Source organism: Lepisma saccharinum, chromosome 13, assembly GCF_977018435.1.
Source record: "Lepisma saccharinum chromosome 13, izLepSacc3.1, whole genome shotgun sequence".
Taxonomy (NCBI): domain Eukaryota; kingdom Metazoa; phylum Arthropoda; class Insecta; order Zygentoma; family Lepismatidae; genus Lepisma; species Lepisma saccharinum.
The window spans coordinates 77,704,672-77,724,797 of record NC_139241.1 but is presented as its reverse complement, the minus strand read 5'-3'; the positions used below and the strand labels follow the sequence as shown (position 1 = coordinate 77,724,797).

Here is a 20,126-nt window from a genome sequence, read left to right as displayed (position 1 = left end):
TGTTCAAAATGTCCTTACTTTTATTTTTAAGAAATTTGCCAGAGAACGAAGCGCGATAGTTTTCAATTACATAGAAAATGATGCACCCCCTCAGAGGAGTAACCACAAATTCTTGTCTGCGGGGGGAGTACTTGGATAAACTATTAATAATAGTAGTAATAATGGCACTATTATTATACGTACACAATTTATATAGCCTATATTAATACATTACATAATGAATTCATTCGCCCCCACAACAAACAACAAAAAATATGCCTCTGAAATGTGTGCGCTTCTTCTCCCCCAAACAATTGTTCATACATTTAAGACTCAACTGTTTGTAATAGTCTGACGTACTTACTTCTTGTTACTTCTCCCTCTGGTAATTTACAATGCATTACAGAAAATAAATTGCTAGCGAAGCGATCAAGAAAACTTTTAGATCCAAATTTTTGCAAACTGAAAACAATATTGATTTAATATGGCGCAAAAAAATCATGGAGGCCCATGACATTCTCTTTTACATTTTTTTTTCTATTTACATCGTTCGGCGTCCAGGGCTGACTGCCGCCGTCCCCTATACATCGACCACAAGGAAAAAACCCTTGGGACGAAAAGTCCCCGCGCAGCTTTCCCTTCTTCCCTCCACCTCGGGCCATAAGGAAGCATGGTCCACTCTCCCCCTCCCCTACAAGCGGGAGTATGGTGTACAGGAGTCGTGGGTCTGCGCAGGTTGTTTTGCTCATGGTTCCACTATAGCTAAGGGTTTGAAATTGACAAGACTGTAAGAAAAGCAGATATTGCGAGCGAAACGAGCTAGACAATTTTATATAACTTTATTTACATTTGTATAAAGATATAAATCGAAAGGGGGCAATTGCCCTTCTGTGCCTCCTTGCAGATGCTCTTGACCGTCTGGAAGAAATAATGCACGAAAAACTAAATCCGTCTTTAGTATCGTTTTGTCCTGCAACTCTTAGATTCTGCAACCTTTCTTTCCATAGTTCAATGTTTGCAACCTTACCCCTTAGAATTGATTTCCGTCCAAGGTTGAGGCCCAATCTCCCCCCCCCCTGTGGTTGCGCCACTGCACCTTCTTTAGCCGTAGTTGTTTTGTGAACTTTCATTGGCTTAAAAATACTTCATTTTCTTCAAGAGCATAATATAGTTTAATAACCGGCGATAAAATTCCTCTCCCCTAAATTTCTGGATTAAAGTATAATAATATAGGGGCATGGAAATCTGAAAGGGGGGTGCGGATGGCCACCTCTCTCCTTTAGAAAACGAATGTCAGCTAAAAGTATATATTTCACACGTATAATTTGATTCCAGTCATAGTAATTTACATTAATTATTATAATGGGTATGCAGGAATGCGATAATTTCGAATTCAAGTGGTGTTTCTTGAGGGGGCAACACTATTATCGGGGTAATATGCCCCATGGAAAAATACCTCGCTTCTCCCTCCGTCGAAAATATCTGCAGACGTCCATGATTAGGGCGGGGCATTAACCCCCCCTTTGGACTTCGTGCGCACGCCTATGGCTACTCATTTCTACACTACATGGAAGGTTTATTCAATTTCGAGCCAAAAATGTAATTTTCAAATCAGGGTTTTTAAACGTCCACGAACCCATCAACTAATGGGTTCTATTGGGTTCCGCAACAATACCGGAACCTGTTCTATCACAGTGTAAATTCGGTCCAAGTTGCGTATTGTTTCATTTCAAATATGGAACTTAGACCGTCTTTAAATTGATCCGGAACGAAGGACCCTGTGCCGTATTTCAATTGATCCAGAAAAAAGGTTCCTGGAACTTATTTAAATACCTTAAACATAAAAAGGCTCTTTACGGTCCAGATCCATTTATGCTTGCTAATATTCCCTGCTGAACCTGAATTGAATTGATTTAAAATTCCTGATCCTTTAACAACCCTGGTGGAAATTCATTAATTTACAAACAACCATATTTTTAACGAAACATTAATCCCACACAATATACTGAGTTATTTTTCGCAATGTTCCAATGAATGGCAAGAGATTTGGGCTATTCCTTTTTCTTCCTTGATGTTTAATAGATTATATTTGTCACGCACCTATAACGTTACTAGCAAACATTTGTGAATTGTTCTTTCCTTGTAACGTTAACATCTACCATACTGAATTTATTTACGTTCCTTATGCAGATGGTATGTACCCAACTGCATTTTGTTCCGTTCCGCTACAGTGGTTTACATTTTGTTACATTCCTATGTAACGTTAATTAACCATATTGCCTTTCACTTCGTTCCGTTACGGAGGATTGCATTCATTACGTTCCTATGTACCGTTATTTACTACCATGTTGCATTTCGTTACGTTTTTTTGTAACGCTAGTATATACCACAATGCATTTCGTTACTACGTTCCTTGTATCCTTGTAACGGTAGTATATACCATATTGCATATTACGTTATGTTCCAATGTGCTCATTTCGTTCCGTTCCTTTATAACGTTAATATCTACCATAATACATTTTGTTACGTTCTCTGTAACGTCAGTCTGTAACATATTGCATTTCGTTACGTTCCATGGGTACCAGCAGCTGAACCATACTCTTCCTCCTACAAAATGGAACGTACCGTGTAACGCAAATTGGGTACGTTACGACTCCCTGAATTCAACTGTCACCTTTCGGAAATGAAATATGAACATTACTGTGTGTTATCTCGTGGTTCCACCAAAAATGAGATATGCATGCCTCTAGGTGATAAGGATTATTTTCAATTTCTTCCACAGAATCAACATATTATAGTGACTGATTGATTTGGTTTATTTTACTTTGCTTTTCTGCCACTCTTCGCTAATTGCAAAGATGAGGATGAGTGATGATATGATGAAATAGATGAAGGAACACTCACAAAGAACACCCATGCCCAGGCTGGGATTCGAATCTGGCATGGTAGCACAATGTGATAACCACTCTGCCATGGAGAATGTCTACATACTATAATTAAAAGTGATTCTGTAATGGAAGGGCTATCAAAGGCCTTGTTTATTGCCAATACAAGGTGGTGGAAATCTTTTGAAAAGTTCTGCTCAGCATTTTCAAAAATAATATCCATCAGACAAGGCAAGGCAAAGGGAAATTCAGACTTTAAGAAACAGATGAATTCCAAATCTTCAGGCCTTTCTATGGAAAACTACTGCTGGAATGTTTATGGATCATATTACAACTTGGTCCAGTAAATCAACTAAACAGAATTGCTAAGCTTTATTATTAATGGAACAAAAGCTGAAGATAAGTCTGTAACATTGTTCAGTAAGAGAAGTATGAAGTTCACAGTACATGAAGGAGTTGTGGCACAGACATTTCAATTAGAAAGCTTTCAGATCAAAGTAACAAGCCAAAAGCAACACTTCTCATTTGGATATGAATACAGAGAAATAAATTTAACCTTTTGTACTGAATTGACACATGTCGCTTGAGTGTCACTTGGACTGAGTCATTTACTCAGTAACATGCATCACGTTGCCTTGATCTGGTTGTCAAGCATGCAAAGTGAATGCTTTTCTTCCCATCGTGTATGTAATGTTGCTTTAGGTGTTCAGCATATTGTTATTAAATGTGCAGATTTTAATATCCTCAGACACAACTTTTAACCTTCCCAACTGTTTATCTTCCTTGTTGGGAGATGATAGAGTCCTATCCAATGTTTTTTTTTTGTTTTGTTTTGGGTGAAGTATAGGCCTTTTACGCTGTATCTGAGGAAGTTTTCAGTACCTTACCTTCTTAATCAGTTGCGGATGTCCATACTCAAGCCCCTTTTATAAACATCAAGATAAGGATTTTACGTAAGGGAATATTTCCCTGTATATTCTGAAGGATGCAAAATGGTGCGAAACCCCTGCGCAGTAGCGTAACTAAGATGCTCTGCACCCCCTGCAACTTTCAGTTGTGAGGGTTTTTTTTAAGCTTTCCTTTCTAAAATATTAATTCATGCCTACATTTAGCTATATTAGTATATACAAATATGAAAATACATACATGTAAATTGAATCAATGTGAAAACTGGTACAACAGGTTCAATACACTGTCACTTCAAGAAAATATGATATTGTTAAATGCCCATTACCAGTCTTCTGCATTTTTTTGAAACAACTTATCAGCTGATGAAGACGTCACAGGTCAAGTCAAATTCAGCATTTAAGCAATGCCTATGTCAGGAATGCTGCTAGCCAGAATTTTGTTACCTATGAAGAGGAATCCTGCAACTGCGCTGATGTTGGACATGTTTCTTCTTTTGATTTCAGTTGACACTACATTCCGAAAACAAACAATTTCTGTATCTACAGTGCAAGATACATTTTCTTCATATTTCTCCCAGAAATTAGTAGCGGATTCCACTGTCTGTCGGTGTGTTTCGTTAGGGCTTAAAAAGGTGAAGCTTTCATTGATTTGTTTCATACTCTATTGTTTACTTGATTTACTAGAATATCTAAAGCACGGTAGAAATGAACATTTTCTTGCCAGTCGTCTACTCTTCTGCGCCGTAATCAATGACTCGAACTATTCAGTTAATGAAGGTTTTCTTCTAATCTGGTAAAGTGGTAATTCACTTTCTACTTTTCTAGTGATCAAAATTTTCTGTTTGAAAATATAAGAAAAAATATTTAATAAAAAAAAATATATTTTAATCCCAAAAGGAAAACTTTTGTGAACTATTGGTCTTTCTTAATCTATCATTCTTACTGCACCCCCAAACCCCTGTGTGCCAGTTGGCACTGCTATCGATTTTTCTGTAGCATAATATATTAAAATCAACAATAAGCTGTCAAAGCAGTATCATTCCTGCAAACATAGATAAGGTAAAGTCTTTCTATATAACCCCTTCCCTTACATTATACTTGAACCATCGTCCACACATTACATTGCATGAACTATTTTAGGCGCCTTCATGGCGTGGTGCTATGCACAGGGGAACACTTTACCTTTTTACAATTTGTCTTAAAAGTAAACTACTAGCTGGACCTTTGCCTGATACCAGTGAGGCCGTATTCAAAATTTTCCTCTCCTTTCAAATAACCGCTATGATATTCCAAATTCTGAAAAACTGCATCTGTTTAGGAGCTGTAGCAGTGGTCTAGCCAGTAGGACCAGGTTCAATTCCCAGGATGCGTGATCTGAGGTTGGGGTTTTTCCGGCATTGTCCCTGCATAAAGCAGCTCTAGGGCTAACCCAGAATCAAATCAATTGGTATCGGGGGCAACCCTGGGGTATTTAACGTGGCCTGAGCATGTGCTGATCACATAACCTCCAAAATATCAGAGATCGAGAATGTTTGGGGCCCTACAACCGCATCTCCTAAATGTGCCTTCATGGCACAGTGCTATCTATAGAGTTGCAAATAAGCTGGCTTTTTTGAAGGGATTGTTTTTTTCCGATAAAAATCTGGCTTTTTTTTAAAAAAACAGAAAGTTTGGCTTTTTTGGCTTTTTACCAATTACAGCTAACCTATTTCACTTGAAGTTACTATTTTGAGTTTACAGGTTTGCAGTGACGTATTTTACAACTAGCTAAAGAAAATTACATGATGTAGCAGATATTGGCAAATCCCAGTGGACTGCATGGTGGTTCAGACACAATTTTAACCCTAGCTTACCGGGGAGTGCCTTGCAGGCACAAAACCTCTATTATTTATATTTTACAACTGTTTGAAAATAAATTACATTCGTCTCCTAGGATGTTCCCAATATTTCCTTATTACTTTTGTTTATAAAAACATAAATGTATTTAATGTAATTAGGAGGCAAAATGCACTTGGTGGGCATCAGGTGGCATCTTTGAATGTGTATCATTTGAGACACTCATGCCAGTGACAGTGTACAATTGGTTGATTATGATCGTAATTATTGTAATTATCATATTTAATAAACAACTGCACTTCTGCAAACTAAAAAACATTAATTAATTTTTTTTTGTAGTTTACGGTTATTACAAGCATAAGAAAATGTCTGATGAAGGAAGCGTGTGTTCTCTTGAAACGTCACAACGAAAAACTGTTTTCTTATGCTTGTAATAACCGTAAACTACAAGAAAATAAAATTATTATGGATTTTCTGAGTTTTAGTGAATGATAAAATATAGACTATGTGAGACTATGTGAGAGACTCATGAAATAATTGGTTATTATTTTTATTAATGATATTTATTAATTATAATAATTACAAAAACTACTAAGAGCACATATATAATCAGCAAAGGAAGCAATGATTCAATTATAAAATGGTTTCTTGACATTTAGTGATAAAACAAAGTGTGGCCTGTGAGTCAGCACCCGGTATGTAAGTTTCTCGTACGGCGTGGGTAAACTAGGGTTAAAACTAAACGTGAAGTCCTAATGAGCACATCTGACCATGAAATTGACTTAAAACAGGCTTTTACATGTTTGTGTCTCAATTTAAATGTTGATGTCATAAAATATGAAATAAATGTTAGTATCAAAATATTCGATGTTTCGGGACAATTAAATATCTGTACTGTTCACAACACATATGCAGAAGTATACGTATTACGTGAATGTGTGTATATATCCTGTTTAATGGAGCTTTGAAACAAAAGCCACACGTGGCTCTGTCGCTTGTCACTTGACCTGTACCGTTTTCTCAGGGAACTTTCAGACCGAAACAACAAGTGACATGTGTTACTTGAAAGCAGTAATCTAGTAATCCATTCAACCTTTTGAATTGAAGTGCGACAATGAGCTAAACATGTCACTTGCATGTTGCTCGGACTATACTGTTTTCTCAATGGCATGGATCGTGCACAGTTGCATCGGTCTGTTTTTCTTATATGCACAGTGAATGTTTTGCTTTATACTGAAGAAGTCTGTGTCGCTTGTCATCTGAGACTTCAGTCTGAAAGCTCCTTCAATGGCACGCATCATGTCGCCTCGGTCTTGTTTGTGCATGCATGGTGGATGCTTGCTTACAGACTGAAGGTGCCCATCTCACTTGTCACTTCAATGTGACCCCCTCCCACCACCTTGTCATGTGTTGCTTCTATTCTTAACAAGATTGTTAGCTACTTCATCAGAGATTAAGATTTCATTTAGCCTGTAAATCACAGAGAACAATTGCAAATTGATGGAAAAAGCCTGCTTTTTGATAGAATGCTCCTTTTATAATCATGAATGAGCCTCTGGAGTGGAATAAAGTAATGCTGTTGCCTTGTAATAAGAAGCGGTCTGAGGTTCAATCCTCAGTGGAGGCAGAGTACTCCGAATCTCATTTCAAACTGTAGGTCCACTCCAGATTTATTTTATAGATTTTTTCCCCATTTGCAGCCAGTCTTATTCACTTCTACTTCAATTTTAGTGCCAGTGTTTTTCAACCGCTGGATCGCAAAAGTTCCGTTGCACCCAGGGGTTAACGACAAATTTAAAACTAATTTTATATTTACCAGAATAAACAACATTAAATTGTATTAAGTTAAATTTAACACTACTTACGTGAGCGAGTATGAAGCTTTCTTGGAACGACATTTCAGGGTCCAACTGCCCCCTTCATCAGGTTCGTAAATATTTTCCTAAGCACTGAACATAGTGCCACGTTAAAAAGTGTTAAAAGAGGATTAGGTTGAGGGTAGGGTTGAAAACACTTAAAACACTTTTCAACATGGCACTATGTTCAGTGCTTAGGAAAATATTTATGAACCTGATGAAGGGGGCAGTTGGAACCTGAAATGTCGTTCCAAAAAAGCTTCATACTCACTCACCTAAGTAGTGTTAAATTTAACTTAATACAATTTAACGTTGTTTATTCTGTTAAATATAAAATTAGTTTTAAATTTGTCATTAACCCCTGGGTGCATCACTACAGACAATATTTGCCTACTGGTTACGTTAACCATTTTGCAAAATATTGTGTGAATTGTATTATATTATAGTTGAAATGCATGTTTTGACACCTGACAAACAAATAGGAATCCCTTGATTGATCAATGACTTCTTGGATTACAGTGTCATCATTAATATTTCATATTAAGTTTCATAGAAAGAAATTGTTTTAATAGGGTGCCATAATTTTACGGGGCACCATGGCATTCTCTTTAACATTTTTTTTTCATATAGATCGTTTGGCTCCCAGGGCCGACTCCCGCCTCCCCATAGCTATGGCTCTGAACTTGGTCTATAAGAATAGGAGACATTGCAATCAAAGCAAGCAAGAAAATTTTACGAAATGTATTTTTATTTGTTTAAAATTTGAAATCGAGGGGGGGGGGGGGACAATTGCCCCTCTGTGCCCCTTGCAAGTGCCCTTGGCCATCTGGCAGAAAAATGCAAGGAACACGTTAAAACTAATTCCATCATGAGTATCCAATTGTCCTGCTATTCTTAGATTCTCCTAGTCTTGTTTTTTTTACTTAAATGTTTGCTTCCCCTAGAATGGACTTCCGTCCAAGATCAGGGGGAAGGGACAATGCCCCCTGCCCTCCTGTAGTTGCAACACTGTTTATGAGTGACTCTTCATCAATTTCACATCATCCTTCATTGTTGCGATTAGCTAGAAGTGGCAGAAAAGTAACGCAAAGTAACAAAAATCAAATACTACCACACTATTACCAAAAGATAGACTTGGGAAACAAAAAATTAAGCAATTCAAAGTTCATAGCAACACATCCAAGAAAACATCCAAACACATTAGGCACCTTTGTTACAAGACTACTCAAAATGTCACAACTGTTCTAGATACTGAAAATTGTGAAATCATTTCCCGAAGTCTAATCTGGAACCAAATTTTTCCCCCCAAATCCTGATACATTATACGGAATCCCATACACCCTAATAAATCACAAAATCAATTTAGTGTCTTTGTAATGTTGCTAGAGTAACACATCACATAATTGTAAAGATTAGTGAGAATTCCAGGTAAGAATGTGTTCTGTATTTTTCACAGGGGGGGCAGAGCTTGCCCTCCTGTCCCCCTCTAGCTACGGGCCTGCTCTGATTATGCCATACTTGATATATTAATAATAATTAAGGTTGCATATTAATTTCCATATAAACTTTAAAGTTCACAAATGTATTTATGAGTGAAATTGTTGGGATCAGGACATCGACTTGTAAGAAATAAATTTACTGAGCTGTGGTCTCACAAAGGTCGAGAACCACTGCAACAAGCAGCCAAAATACATCACTAGTTGGTCCGTGACCAGGTATAGAGGGCATTTAAACAAAATTATACATGACGTACTGGAAAGCCAGAATACAAATATATATTACTGAACACAAAATTTAATGTAAAGAGATTGGATACTAGATTTTCAAAAGGTAGAGCAGTATTTTCTTTTTTGCTTCATGTACGTGTTCATATAACAAATTCAAACATTGAAAATCATATCACACTAATCATACTATTAGGTAAGTTAACACTCGGAAAGAACCACCCATTCAAAAAAGCCAGCTTTCTTGAAAACACTGTATATGTCTAGCTACAAATTTCATATTGTAAATTGTATTTTATATTTAAAAATTGGTGTTTATTTTACAGTAGGGAGATAAACGAAAACCATTGAACAGGAAAAATACTGCCAACTCCTGTATTTTCATTGATTTGAGACACTTTTGTGAAAAAAGCACAACCAAATAAGCCACGGAAAAAAACTTTGTTTTTTTTTTCCAAAAAAAACATTTTTTTTTCCAACCACTTCCAACTCTAGCTATCTATACGCAGGGGGAACTTGACCTTTACCTTGCATCTGCTTAGAATTTCTTCTAAAGTATTCACATGATTCCTTGTGTGGCAACATAAACCTATTAAACTATTGTGATTATCTAAACAGCAAAAGCAAACTACATGAAGATTCATATGAATGCTCTAGAAGGAATTCTACACAGATGTAATTTTTCAGAATTTGGAGTACAATAGTGGTTTTTTGAAAGCAGAGGAAATTTTGAAAATGGAAACAAAAGAGTAGTGTGGAGCAAGGTGATGTGCAGACTTTGTACACAAAGATGTCCAGGGAAAGAATCTCCAATATCAGGTATCACAGGGGCAGTTGAGGGGTAATTGTTCTCTTTGCTCTCTCTGTGAATCTGCAGCTGCCTAAGGTCAAACTCCAGTTACGAACTGTGTTCTGTTCTATTCTTGCAAGTGCAAATGATTGCATGGTAAAACTGTCAAAGCCAGGAATCAGATTTCTTCAAATTTAAAGGAGAAAGTACTTACGGAATTGAGTTTCTGTGTAATTTCGGAAGGTCGTAGAAGTGTTTTCTCGCATTTTCCAATGTATTTGGCTGCTAAATCATGTATTTTTCTATAATAATGTCCATCCGATACACGAAAGCTGTTGCTTGCATTTCCATCCATGTACTTGAACCGGATGTGCGAGCATCTGATGACGTAATCCCTGGTAAGTGTTTCCAAACACACAGTATTTTTCACTATATTGCCCAACCTAACGCAACCTAACCTAACCTAACCTTACCGTGATGGTTTGGTTTGGTTTGAGTTGGTGTTTTAAGTCCACTTTATGCACAGTAAGGGTAATCGGGACTGGACCTACAGTTTAAAGTGGGATCCGAACCACTTGTGCCTCCACCGGGTATCGAACCCGGGACTCCTCTACCGTGACGGTGCATGGGGCTATCATGAATGGTTTTTGGGGCTATTCGTGGATGGTTATACGATCCAGAATGGGTTTTGGAGCTATGCATGAATGGTTTTTGGGGCTATTCGTGGATGGTCATACTATCCCGAATGGTTTTTGGGGCTATGCGTGAATGATTTTCAGGGCTATGCGGGAATTTTTCTGTTAAAAAGGTTGAAACACTGCTTTGCCGTTTGAAACACAACGTTAGTCAAGATTTGCCCACCATTTTGCGTGTCCAGGAAGCGAGAAAAGAATGAACAATAATTACTCTATATGTCGACAATAGATACTAATTTCGTTAAAAAAGAAGGGAAATCCCTTGTTAAAGAATCTTTCGCAATGCAGAATAAGTAAGTACGAATGTCAACAATTACAGAATAAAAGAGTTACAGACGATTCCCAGCTCTGACAGTTTTACCGATTGCATAATAATTAATAATTAACATTATCACTTCCAAGCACAAAACTTACCATGCACTTTGATTTCCTTGCTATCCGGTACACTCAAATCATCCTTGACTTGAAGCATATTTGCATCCGACGGATGCCTCTTCTGCGGAAGCACGGCACGGTTCAATCCGAAACTAGGCCCCAAATTCTGTCTATTACTACTATTATTTTTGACACATGGGAGAAAGACATTGGGCGATCCAATCAGTTCTTGCTGCATTTGTCCATGGACAAGTCCGTTCCCCGGTGGACCGTAATGCTGAGCACCGGGTTTGTTTCCGAGTAACAAAGCGGGGTAACTCTCGTTCAGAGCATTCTGATCACAAGGTTGGAGCACTCGGAACGTGGATCCAGTTTGTGAGCCATTCTTTGCTTGGCCTTGCTGTGACGTGCTGTGCACGTTCAGTAAGTAGTTCTCCTTTTCAGCTGGTAATCTCCATGTATCCTGAAAGAAGAAAAACTGATAAGCATAAATTCAGAAACAAGAACAGCCAACTTAATATTATGCAGTACCTACCAACTTCATCTTTGTACATAACTTTACTTAACTGCATACTAATATCGACTGGTAAAAGTTAATTCTGTCTTTAACCATTCAACACCCAGGTGGTACAAATATGTATCACCATGTATTTTCGCTAACGTACATTGTCGTTGCATAGCATGTTTTTTGGTACATACTGTGACTCAGATAATGTTCAGCGGTACATGTTTGGATTGTTACATGATTGATTGAGTTGGAGTTTTAAGTTCACTTTATGCACAGTAAGGCTAAACAGAACTGGACCTACGGTATAAAGTGGAATCCAAACCACGGTGCCATGTGCCTCCACCAGGTATCGAACCCGGGACTCCTTGACTACCAGGCGATGATGCTACCATTGTGCCATCAGGATTGTTACATGAGCCTTGAGGTATGTCATTAGAAATTAGTGAAGTGAAATATTATTCTGGAAATATTGGGGATGGGGGGAAGAAAATGCTTACTTTTGATTATATACGAAATGACTAACTTTTCCAAGTTTTTGAAGACAAATTTTGCATTTTTCCAGACAATTGTAAACTAAATCCACATTTCTTGTAAATAGAAATACAGCCTCCAGGTTTGGATTGCATTAAGTATCTATATTACTTTACAAGAAATAACTTCATATCTCTATGATGTATATTATAATTCACAAACTACGTGGGGGATTTTTACAGGGATTTTTCACATGCAAGCAATTTTAAATAAAATATTTGCAATGATATGATTTGAACATCGATTACTGAGGAAAGTGATATGTTTTTACACAACGTAAAACCAAAGTATGTGTTTGTATCTGATTAACCTTTAGCAGCCTGAAGGTCGAAATTTCGATCACCACATGTGAACCCCTTAATGCCGGATGGTAGATATTTTGACCAGCAGCACGCGGCAGCAATTAACGTGCAATTTCTCAAAAGCTGCACACGATATTTCAGTTCTGTCCTTTTTTTTTCTCGTTAGTATACATATGTAGCAATGCCATACTCTAATTACAAAACAATACATCCATTGTAACCACTATTAACAAGCAAAGTTTGAAAAAAACCTTTGTTTCCCTTTCTTACTAACCATATTATTATAGGATAATTTCTGAAAGTGGCTATAACTTGTAAAGTACTGCATCTATTTGAAAAAATAAATTCTACAAGCAAAAATGAGTGAAAAGCAACATATTTAGCAACGTCCGACAATTAAGGATTCAGGGGGGAAGCAGGGGCAAAGGGCCGATTGTCAAAATATGACCCAACCACGGGTTATCACACAGTAGCAGTTCATGTGTAATTTCTTGAAAACTATACACCGTATTCAGTTCTGTCTTTTTTTGTTCATTAGTTTATGCATAAAGGTATTATATACTGGAATTACAAAACAATACACCCATTGTTACTATTATTAACAAGCTCCGTTTGAAAAAGCCCTTTGTTTCGCTTTTGTTATTATGCGATAAATTGAAGACAAAAGGCTATAACTTCTAAACTACTGCATCATTCTGAACAATTTAAATTCTAAATATAAGAATGAGTAAAAAGCAACATTTTAAGTAACATCCGATAATTAAGGGTCCAGGGGGAAGAGGGGCAAAGGCCCAAAGTTCGAAATTTTCTGTAATTACACAAAATTTCCGAACCCTATAATTTCAGTTTTTTTTTTTCTTTTTTCAAATTTGCAACACGTGAATTACATATCCTTATATAGTGGTCTTTTCTCGTGCATTTCCTCCAAATTTGGTCCATCCAGAGTTTATATGGTCGATTCTAGAAGTGAAATTTCGGGCATTGCCTCAAAGCTGGCAACACTGCCATTTTATACAATGTTATTCTTTTTTTACTCAAGAAGTAGCAGTCTCTTTTTTAATTAAAATTTGTGAGGTTGTAGGATTGTACCACTGCTACATACTACATTTTTTTAATTCACTTTGGTCTATTGAGGGGGGTACAGGGATATGACAACTTTTTTAAAAAATTCAACTTTCTTCTTCTTCGTTTAACACTAATTATTGGGAGGCACAATGTAAAAATGTTACCTCCGCTTAAAGCCCCATCTTTAAAAAAGAAAACAAAACAAATTTCACTTGTCTATGACAATTAGTTCTCGAGTTAAGATTTTTTGTACTTCGTGGCAAGTTTGAAAAGCACGTTCTTGAATAATGCACCGGAGTGAACAAGAATACATGCACCTGAGAGGTCCAGTGGCTGAAGGTTAAATAACATGTTAATTTGTGAAGTTTTTAGCACCCTTAATAGAAATCCTAATTATTTTCTTCATTACACTTACCTCATCCACTTGAATAGTCAATGGTGGTTTTGGTTCAACTTGTGGCAATGACTTAGACTCACTCCTCGTATTTTCAGCAATAGAGACTGCACCATTAATGCTGTTTGAGATCTGGGTTTCTGAAATTATAGACGTAAACTTGCTAATGATAACTAATAATGATGCAGAGCATATTCTATCAGGATTATTTACAATCTTCTTTGCAACAGATATATCAGTTTTGAAAATGAACTATGTCGTTATCTAAACATCAATCCAATAAATGACAGAGACATGGTTCAGATATAACAAAACACACAGATCCTTTTGTATGCAAGGAAGTTGGCACAGTTCTTGGCGTAACACTTTGGAAGAATACCCTCTCCCTTTATCACACATTTGTTTATAATTTAAAGACAAATCAATGTTACAGTTATAACTAATGGTGTGCAGTGTCCCCAAATGTCACTACCAGGATCGAAAAAAAAAATCCCTGTTCTGATCCTCACTTAGGGAAATAATTCACTGATTTTCAGTCAGTCAGAACATTTTGAATGGTCACACATTAAAAGTGCTAATTTCTGAACATTTTGGTGAGCTACAAGAGTCATAAATTTCCGAGAAATGGCAGCTATCATTCCAGAAATGTTAAAACAATTACTTCAACAGCGTGTAGAATTCAAATTTTTCACAGTGCTGATAACAGAATGTTCCATCCTGAAAATTTTTCAACTTGTCGGAAATGGTGAATGTTTCCTGTCCGAAGCATCATAGTTTTTAAAATTTCCTAACTTGACGAAAAAATTACCATCCTGCACACCCCTAGTTATAGTAATAGGAGACATTAACTTAACAAAAATGACAAGATTCATTGTACAACTCTTTTTTTTTTTTGGTCCTAGTAGATCAGTAGCTGTGTATTGAAAGGCAACACACACTCGGATATACAGGGTGTTTCAACAGAAACACTGTGATTTCAAATGACCATAAAAAAATATTTAGTATATTCACAGTAATAATTTGTGTGTGTTATGATTGACAAAAGTCTAAAATTTAATTTAATTAATTTTTATATCTGTGTTTGTAGTACAGTAGTACAGTAATGGAGGACAGGAGACTTTCACTCCAGCAGAAGATTCATTTGGTGACCTGGTCTATTGAGTCACGCTCTCTTGTTTCTGTCCAAAGATGGTTCCGGCTGGAGAATATGTGTCCTGGTCTTCGTCGGAAACGTTGTCCAATTCGTCAGAAATGCTTCCAGCAAGACGGAGCTAGGATGCATACAACTGAACGTGTCCTGACCTTCCTCCACTCAAAATTCAACAATCGTGTGATTTCAAATCGCTACACACATTTCTTTCAAAATGGTTTAGAGTGGCCTCCAACTAGCCCTGATTTAAACCCATGTGACTATTTCTTGTGGGGTTACGTAAAGCAGGAAGTTTTCAAACGAGGACCGCGATCACTAGATGATTTAAAAGCAAACATCGAACAGTGTACTGCACAAGTTAGTCGTGCAACCCTTTCTCAGGTATTTGACAACATGTGCAACCGGGTGAGAAAAGTGATAAATTGCCGAGGTGGACATTTCGAACATGTTTTCCATTAAACTTTTGGGTTTTCTCAGATTATGTATTTTTTTCTTTTGTGTAATTCTAATAAATATTTTAAAATGCCATTTGAAATCACGGCATCTCTGTTGAAACACCCGGTACATATACTCCATGTCGAACCACACCAAGAATATAAAAAAAAAACAAATCCACTCTTAAGCTCAAGGGGCAGAACAAATCCATCAACACTCAGCCAAGAACAGAAGCACATCATAGATAGGGTTACCAGACATCCTCTTTTTCTTGGACATATCCGGCGTTTGGGAGGAATTTGAAAAAAGAAATCACAAACGTCCTATATTTTAAGCATCAAATAACTTGAATTCTGAAAATATATGTTTCGGTCGAAAAAAAGAGTAATCAAAGGAAACATCATGAATTAAAATTCTGTGGACTGCTCTCACACACCCAATAGTGAAATTAATTTTGATTCAGACACTGCCAAAAAAAAGTGTTGCCAGAACAAAGACTGATACAGAACAGTTATTGAATTATAAACACCCAAAATAAAACTTCTGGAACCATATCAAGTTATGTTAAGGACATTATGTTTCACATTATTACAAGTTATGTTATTTTTTGAATATTTGTTTGTCATTCCAGGTAATAATGCAAATGTTGAGTCATTTCATTAATGTCAGCACAATGTAGTGATGAAAGAAAGAAATTTCTCACAGAGCCTGTAAATGATTTGGTAATGGTTCAGTATAATTTCAGAGAGAGAAGAATATTTTGACTAAATCTGAAATTTTAAGAAAAATTGGCTCATACAAGGAATATGAGTGAAAACACGTGTTATAAAGAAGGTATTGCTTATTATTGATTACAAGTTTGGGAATTTTGTATCTAAGAAAACCTTAACCTTAATAATGTATTGTTGCATTAAATGTACATTTTATTTCTTGCCCGACAAACCATTCTCTACATTCAATGAGAATATTCTTCAACATTGTAGGAATTTAAATGCATCACTTGTGGTTACAAATATCTGACCACCTAGTACTCAAAAATGTTGTAATTCACGTTATCAGTTTATCAGATTACGAATTTTCCAATGTAATTTAATGTACTACAATTTTATTATTTCAAGAAACTTCTTAAAATTCAATAACATTAGGAAATTAATTTAGTATAATTGCATGTTTTACTGCCAGGAACCTAAAAAACATTACATAAATGAGAAGAATATGTATGTCACATATTTTACATATTGCAGTATATTTACATATTTTTACATATTTCAGTGATTTTTTCTACATACTTATGCAACTTATGTAACAAAATTTCGCATGTATTGCCTACTTAAAAACCCAGGCCTTAGTCATAATGCAATAAAATACTACAATTTGAAATAATAATATTACCGTAATTACAATTGCACTTACAGTGCTTCATCATTTGAAATGTTGGGCAAACAAAAGTAGACTAACCTCCAACAATAAATGTAAATCTCACCAAGTGCAAAAACTTTTGAAACTCGAAAATTTGGTTTAGAAAAACAAACTGAAGGCAGCAAAAACAAAGACAAATAATGATAAAAACTTACGAGAACTGTTTATTGGGGTGTTGTGGAATTCGGTGTCAACTAGGCTTTTTATAGTTTCAGATGGCAAACTATCTTCTGGTACTTCATTCACTGAAAATAAGCAATGTAAATAGTTTACACTGCATAAAACAAGGCAAAGAATTACACATAATAAACTCATGCAGACTGTACAGTCTAAATAAAAAATATGTGGCCATATTGTATGTAAAACTAAGGGGGAAAACACTACTTATAGTTAAAAAGACACACTGCTGAAGCCAATATAAAAAAAAGAAATGTAGAAATTAAATGTCACTTGAGTTTTCAGGCTGTTCAACAAAGAATGAGTTTTTTTTTAAGTTCCCTTGTATGTTATATTTTTGATCATTATATTTGAAAAGAGTTGGTTTTCGTACATAATACCTGCAAACATTGTTAGAGTGCGCGTCAAATCTCCTGCATATGGCGATAGCCAATAGCAGCGCACTGCAGCTGTGCCATGTCGAAATCTCACACGGAAAAGAGACAGAGTGGTTGAGCGAAATGCCTTGTCACGGAGAGCACGGAACATTAGATAATATAACATATATTAAACTTAATGGGAGAAAAGATCATACTTGATTATGCCAGAGGGACTGCCAGGGGCTCCTCGTCATTCCAACAACTGCCGTCATTGTCCTCATCGTCACTGACCACACTACTTTCGCCCTGTGCGGTCCTTCAAATTTATTATAATTAGGTCCAAAATTTCATCTCGATCTATCTCCCTTACAAAATCGTTTTCCTGTAATTGGTCTGCATGTTTAACACAAGTGGCCCATTGTTCTTGTGTTACATTGTCAAGTTCTTCGTTAACAAGTTAACAACACATTTTAATGTGTGGTTCTGTTTTACCCATGTCTCGTCAAGGTAAAAGGTTGGTCTCGAATCACCAGACAACTGAATTTTGTGCATTGTACGAAGGAATTTTACCCTTGACGTAACAATGTCACTTCTCTCCATCAGAAATTTACAACCGTCGTTGGTTTTCCTGTACTTGAAGCCTAATTTTTAAATATTCTCAAGGTGAAAGTTGTAGAGCCTTTGTAAGATATTTTATCCCGTAAAGAGTACGTTTTCTTTTTGGCAGTAGGAAATTCGCCATGATCGTAAAATTCAAAGACGGTTCTACGAACTACGTCTTTTTGAAAGTCATCTAAGTTTGTCGTTCTTTTCGGTACGTTAATGTGCTTTCTAGGTGATTGAAACATTGGAACAGGCCAAGATCCACATTGTTTTGCCCCCGAACATATCCGAGACACGGTAGCTTGATTCACACCACACGCTTGAGCTGTTAGAGCACTTCTTAAAGTCAATTTTACTTCTCTATTCTTCACCCGAACATTATTTTAAAAACAGGAACGAAGGGAGAGCAAAAAGGATACAATACAAATACGTTTATAATAACATTGCTTCTACAGAGGGAACGGTATAAGCTACATTCACGCTTGTTTTTTGTACATACTCGCAAATTCATTATCTTTCCATTGTTGAACTACTGATACTTGAAATAATCTATTTATATCCGAGTGCCAGGTACACAATTGAGTAGCGAGGTGAAACAGATTCTGAACTAGGCAATGCCGCACGTCTGTGATTCGCTGGTGCTGTTCAGCCGTTCAAGGCCATATGCAGGAGATTTAACGTGTACTCTAGCACTGTTCCTTTATTTGACTGTTGTTTGAGTTTTGCCTGACAAAAATAGAGGTGACGCAAGACGAGCAGTATGCAGCAATAAAATTCAGTTTCCTCTTGTAGCATACACCCATGGAAACTTGCGAAAAGCTTAAGCAAGCCTATAGTGAATGTGTACTACCTCGTTCTACTGTCTTTAGATGGTTTAAGGAGTTCAAAGAAGGCAGAATTTCAACAATGAAGCACAGTGGACCTGCGAGATTTCAATGTATCCAAAAATTCTAATTCAATTCAATTAAACAGTATAGCACTAATATTTAAAATATTTAATTTAAGGTGCAGAGTCTACATTTGCCATTTCACATACTCAAGACTCGAAATACATCTACAAACACAAGTCACAAATGTTATACTAATCTACGAAAAATTGTTAATTGAATAAGAATTTCAAACTCAAATTTGACTGATCAACTTCAAGATACATTATCTAGCAATAATCTTCTGTCATATCGTTCTGCAAAGGACACTATCAAAGTAAACTGATTCAGAAATAATGTTTTATTTTCCACTCAGCTTTGTTTTCCTTCCTTGATAAAAATAAAAGTTAAACTAAAAAAAACTTGCCTCAGGGCATTTATAAATTCAATGAGATTTGCATTAATAAAAGTTGCAGTTATTCACGTCTGCAGAGAAAAATTCAGGCTGATTTCCTGGAGCCAATAATTCATGCAGAATTCCCAGTGAGTACGCACCCTGTATGACCCAGAGGGCAAACAAGACGGCACTGTATGGAAATCACCAGCATCTTCAACTCCAACACTGCTTTTGAGAACTCAAAAGTAGTGTTCGAGAGCTCTGAGGGCATTCGGAAGGACATTACAAAGAATGGCTTATGCTATGTGTTTGAGGACTGGCAGAAACGTTGTCGTGGGTGGGGACTACTTTGAAAAAAATCATGTAATGAATAGCTGGGGGAAAAAATCAGTCTCAGCCTTTGTTGAACAGCCCTCGTACACGATGGATATTCAGAAAGTAAGTACAAAATAAGATATTTTTTCATACAGCCCATTTCCACTACAATCAAAATACATATAAATTGAATTTAAAAGTAGGGATTCCATTAATTTTGTCAAAACAGATTCCCTGATTTTTCCAGGTACAGTGAAACTTTGTTTTTACGTTTTTCAGGGGATCATGCTGAAAAAATTTAAAATGCGGGAAAATGTAAAATTAAGTAAAATCTTATAACATTCTCTATGTTAGGACCATCAAGATTGAATGTACAATGTGGGAAAAATCTAAAATCTTGGAATGTAAAATCGGGATGCCACTGTATTTATATCTTAGTTATTTTATTTAGCGTTTGTCTCTTCTGGCTAACCACAATGATGATGAAGGAACACTCACAAATGTCATACCAATTTCAGGCCAGGGTTGGATGTGTCAAACCATCATAATAGCTAGCA

At 36.4% G+C, this 20,126-nt stretch overlaps 1 protein-coding gene across 1 annotated transcript in view; it reads right to left on the bottom strand.

Annotated features, from left to right (window-relative positions):
- Positions 1–20,126, bottom strand: part of LOC145997441 (mitogen-activated protein kinase kinase kinase 7-like) — a 168,843-nt gene that overhangs the window by 135,007 nt on the left and 13,710 nt on the right. Inside the window, exons 7-9 of the mRNA XM_083134484.1 lie at positions 17,008–17,097; positions 13,870–13,988; positions 11,088–11,511 (exon numbers count right to left, since the gene is read on the bottom strand). Coding sequence (XP_082990610.1) covers positions 11,088–11,511; positions 13,870–13,988; positions 17,008–17,097 — 633 coding nt within the window. The remainder of the gene's footprint in view (positions 1–11,087; positions 11,512–13,869; positions 13,989–17,007; positions 17,098–20,126) is intronic.